This window comes from Electrophorus electricus, chromosome 18, assembly GCF_013358815.1.
Source record: "Electrophorus electricus isolate fEleEle1 chromosome 18, fEleEle1.pri, whole genome shotgun sequence".
NCBI lineage: Eukaryota > Metazoa > Chordata > Actinopteri > Gymnotiformes > Gymnotidae > Electrophorus > Electrophorus electricus.
This window is the reverse complement of record NC_049552.1, coordinates 6879190-6884189: the sequence shown is the minus strand read 5'-3', so window position 1 is coordinate 6884189 and position 5000 is coordinate 6879190. Positions and strand designations below refer to the sequence as shown.

At 44.4% G+C, this 5000-nt stretch overlaps 1 protein-coding gene across 1 annotated transcript in view; it reads right to left on the bottom strand.

Moving 5' to 3' along the window:
• The window catches only part of plxnd1 (plexin D1), a 53112-nt gene that overhangs the window by 7133 nt on the left and 40979 nt on the right, over window positions 1–5000 (bottom strand). The window contains exons 27-33 of the mRNA XM_035536129.1: window positions 4445–4601; window positions 3755–3861; window positions 3291–3354; window positions 2567–2601; window positions 1953–2057; window positions 1613–1776; window positions 1104–1251 (exon numbers count right to left, since the gene is read on the bottom strand). Coding sequence (XP_035392022.1) covers window positions 1104–1251; window positions 1613–1776; window positions 1953–2057; window positions 2567–2601; window positions 3291–3354; window positions 3755–3861; window positions 4445–4601 — 780 coding nt within the window. The remainder of the gene's footprint in view (window positions 1–1103; window positions 1252–1612; window positions 1777–1952; window positions 2058–2566; window positions 2602–3290; window positions 3355–3754; window positions 3862–4444; window positions 4602–5000) is intronic.

Genomic DNA, 5000 nt, shown 5'->3' with positions numbered 1-5000 from the left:
AGGGAATTATTCTTCGTGTTAAATATGCATTCTGTGCTTTTGGGATGAAAACACGAGGCTTATTACAGTTGAATCAGACATTTATAAAACAATTAATCACTGAAAGAGTAATCATTGTGTAATTGTGCCTAACTAATTTAGAGCTGCTCTCTTGCTTGCTCTCTCTCTCTCTCTCGCTCGCTCGCTTGCTCTCTCTCTCTCCTTCATGTGTCTTACTCTTTTCCTGCCCTACAGTTCACTCCTTGCATGGACTCCATCTGTCTGGTGACCTCTAACCTTTGCCCTGACCCTCCTTCTTCTCCCCTGCCTTGCACTACCTTTTGAGAATGTGCTTTACACATGCAGCTCATCCACATACCTCACTATCCCAGATCACGGAGAAGAGAGGAAGAGTGTGTGTGCGCGCGTGTGCGTTTCAGCTTTAAGCCTTTGTCTGGAGAGTGTATTAGGCTGTGGAAATGGGAAACCAAATGGGCAGACAGGAAGCCTAAATATGAAGGTCAGGGTGTGTCTGTGTGTGTTTCTCTGTCTGTGTATGTGCGTCTGTCTCGCTGTCTGCATATGTGCGAGACAGGCTGATTTAAGAGCAGAGAAGGCCGTGAACATGCTGCTGACCTTGGCCAGTAGACAGCAATGAAGAAAATATATGGCTTGAGCGCTCTGTGTACGGGGGTGTCTAAGCTCCAGAGGCGATGAATAGAAATTGTTGCAGGACTATCTCATGGTTTTGGGGTAAAACGCCAGCAAAACGTTTACAGAGAAAGATTAGGAGCACTGGAGCCCAGCAGGTTAACTGTGCTAAAAGGATGAGAAGTTTATTTAGGGGTGGAGGAGTTAAAGGGTTATTTAAAGTCAGAGGGGCTAGAAGCTCTCATCAGCGTGCGCAGCCCATAGCATGTGACAGATTTGAGAAACGATGCAAACAGAGATGCCTAATACTAACTTTGTCCAGGTGCAGGTGCCGACACTGGATGTGCGTGTTGACAGTAGCTTGAGAATTGATTCCAGATGAGGCAAGGTTCATTGGAGGAGTGTGTGTGTGTGTGTGTGTGTGTGTGTGTGTGTGTGTGTGTGTGTGTGTGTGCGCGTGCGTGCGTCTGTACCTTCCCCAGCTGTAGGTCAGAGATGGAGCATGCGTCGATAAAAGCCTGCGCTATGACAGACAGACACGCATCCATATGGTCTGTCTTATCGATGTCAAACACGAACTGGGGGTTCTTCAGAATGTTCACCCAGAAACGCAGAGGCAAACTAGAGCGAGTGGGAGAAATAGTCAGTCAACATCAACCCCCCACCCCCGCATCCATCACCAACTGTCCGTGAAAGCATTACACACAGGAGTGTGAAGGACGATGAAGTCTAACTGCCGTTTTGGCTCCCATGCTGAAGGCTGCTACTTTTTCGGCGTGCTGAGTTCCCCTTGCTTCAACCACACCTGAACCCGAATCCTCTCCAATGGACATGACGACAAACTCTGCTAAGTTAACTGCCTGCCAAGAATTATGGATAATGAAGTCCAGCTGGATCCATTAGCAAATCTCTCCTGACGTGAAAAATGGCCCGGCTCCAGACGCGCCCGCCACCATGGCAACGGCTCCGGCATGCTCCGTACCTGTTGGTCTTCCAAATGTGCAGCGTGTCTGGATCGGTGATCCCGCGCTTGTCTGCCTGCTCTTCCAGGAAATCGAAGAAGTACTTCACGGCCAGGGGCGGCCTGTCCTGCGAGATGCTGAGGATGGCCTGGAACAGGTCGTCCAGGAACTTCTGCAGCGTTCCCTGTAGGCAGTCAATAGGAAGCGATCGTATTCCCAAACTGGATTCTTATTCACGTGCTGTCTGAGTTGGAACGGGTGTTGCAATTCAAACTGACTTGGACTTGAAATAGCGCCTGTAGCATCAGTCCAGGTGGTCTGAAATGCCTTATTTTGATTCCAAAATATGTGTCCACTTACCTTAGTAGAGAGGAGGCGGGTCAGGTAAATTTCGGGCAACACCTTTTTCCTGTGACTGTGCCTATGAGACTTCTTCATCTCTGTGAGCTCATCATGGGGTAGGACCTGCATCACAAGGCAACGTTTGATAAGTGAACCGCATGCTAAGAATTATAGGTAATGAAGTCCAGCTGGATCCAGATAAAGGACTTTGATTTAGAGCTGTGTGATTAACTGATTTTTTGCATCTATATCTGTTTAATGAAATGACATTTCACCTAACAAGTGTAGCATTATTTTCAGGCTTCCTGAAGCCAATGGCTCCAAGTCAAATTCACTTTAATCTTTAATCTTACAGACTATCACTCCTCTCTCACTATGTTCATCACTCTGAACATTGTAAGCACACAGCAATACTGGTAGCAGTAATTGAAACAGTATGGCAAATATTGGTCTGCATAATAACACCACCACCACCAATACCAACAATAATAATAACTATGATAATAAGTCCTGCATAATAATCCACAGACCTCAGTAATGGTGTGTGGGTTTTGTTTTTTTGGGTTGTTTTTTTTTGTGTGTGTGTGTGTGTGTGTGGTGCATGTGAGAAGGTAAGAGAGAAACACACTTACCAGATGAACATACTTCTCTGTGTCCAAGTCTTTGGCTGCATGGAAAGAACAAATTCTCAATACAGCAAGCTTAGCGCCCCAGAGACAAATGGTAAGAAGACGGAGGGAATATTTCAAGAGGGAAAAGAAAATTTGGGCCCTAGCAAAAGGTACATGAGTGAAGTCCTGAGAATGACTGTGCGTGCCTGCTTGTTAGTGAGGTGGAGAAATGAGACATGCTGATTGGTATTGGTGCCAGTCAAAATGAGCCTCAGTACTTCACCATGATAACAACAGCCATTCACTTTCTCAGATTTACAAACACATCTAAACAAGGGCAGATACTCTAAATACCCTCATTATGAGGAGAGAGAGAGAGAGTGTGAGTGTGTGTGTGTGTGTGTGTGTGAGAGTGATTGTGAGTGTGAGATAGAGAGAATCTGTCTGGCATTTAGGAACTTGGTGCTGCCTTTGTTTAGACTCAAAGATTTGTTCAAAGCTAGAAAGGTGATTTACACTAGTGTGTGCATGTGAGCATAGCCATGTGCAAAGTAACAGAGAGAAAATAGTGACAGCAGTCTCCTAAATCAGAAGAGAAAAAAAAACCTCCGTCGGTGGAGCACATCAGTCCTTCCGTCCTGCTGGGTCTGACACACACACACACACACATACAAACATACATACATACACACACACACACACACATACACACATATATACATACACATACAGTCAAGGTCATTACCTCTGCCCAGTGTGTTTTCTCTTTTGTCTTTCATGCTCATGGCCAGTGATGCTCCCTCAGGGATCTGTAATGGGTGAGAAGTCAAAAGGTCAAAGTTCACTAGGTTGAGATGTTTTCTGGTCCACTCAGGGAGAGAGAAAACACTCATTGAGTTGATGAAGTTTATATACTGTGTAATGAGTTAGACAGCCTTCTCAATGAACCAAGACCGCAAACGTCACCTCACGGACACTCAGCCACCCACCTACCCACCTACCCACCCACTCATTCACAGCTTATTCCCTTTGGCCCCTCTCCGGCTAAACATGCACACTGCTAAGTGTGGAGGGTCATGGCCCACACATTCTGTCCTTTATTCTTGTGCTCCCTCTCTTTGCCCTTTGTGTCATGCTGGGAGGAGATTTGAAGAGAGGGAATTCAGAAAACCGGCATTTATTGCATCTCTCTCACACACACACACCTACCTGGTAGTGAAACACTGTGTTGAGCTTCTTCCGGCCATCCTCCATTACAGAGGTGTTGTCCAGGTCCTGAAGAATTCTGCTCCTGCAGCCTACCCCAGGAAACCACTCTGGGGGAGGGGGGGTAGAATGAGGAAATTGCAACGCATTTCAAAGACACCATAAAACTGCTTTGGCAGTCAAATACATTCACAAATGTCTTTTATTATTGCCTTTAAATCTCCTCATAAAGGTAGGCAACTTGTAAATAGTTCTTACAATGGGTACAATTAAGTCAAACACTTATCTGAAACTACTTAGCTTTTTAAAGCCTGCAGATTCAATGAACTTCCTGATCTTTGCAGCCAAAAGAAATGTATTCAACACTTTAATAAAAGCTTTACTGGTTTGTTTAATGAGTGACTACCATATCGTTTGGCTATGTGCACCATTCTCATTCGCTAACTACTTTGGAATACAGAACACATTTCTCTATTTGTGTACAAAATATCTTAATAGTAACTTGACTTTATAAATTACCAGAGTAAAATATGTAAAAGGACACCAAAACATACCTTAGCAGCCAATATTAGAAAATGAGTCAGCAATGAAAATAAGGAGTTTAACAGACTTTCTAATTGGCCAATAAATATTGAGGCAAATTTTCATTGGTCAAGTTGTTGCCACAAGCACTGTGATTGGACGACTATTTACCTAATTCAACATCTTCTTCCCGAGGCCACTGGGAGTAGGGCAGATTCTTATAGAAGGCTTCTAGAATCTTCTCCTTCAACTGACAGATGGTGTCCGTATTCATCACACGCACACTCACCGAGTCCATTCCAAAGCCTTGGAATGACACATTTATGTTCTGGAACACACAGACACGATGTCAGCAAGATGAACGCCGTCAAGGTCGTTACCTCAGGCTGGTTTCAGCATTAATCACATGAAGGAACTGCAAGTACTGACAGGGGAAGATGTCAAAATGGCAGGCAACATCATCAGTAGGATACGTAGGTAACTGGCATCCTAGTCTCAAGTTCTGTTGCTCTCAACTGGTCAGGAATTACTGTAATGAGCTGCTCAGTGGGAGAAAATAAAAATGTTGTAACCCTATAAAGCCTTAAAACCCTACTTTAATTTTAAGCCAATGTAAACATGGCTTTTAAGAACTTTCAGGGCATGCCCGTAAGGAACATTGTAAAAGCTACCTTAAGGAACTTTGTAAAAGCTACAAGCTGTCTTTATATGACCAGGTATCACTCAA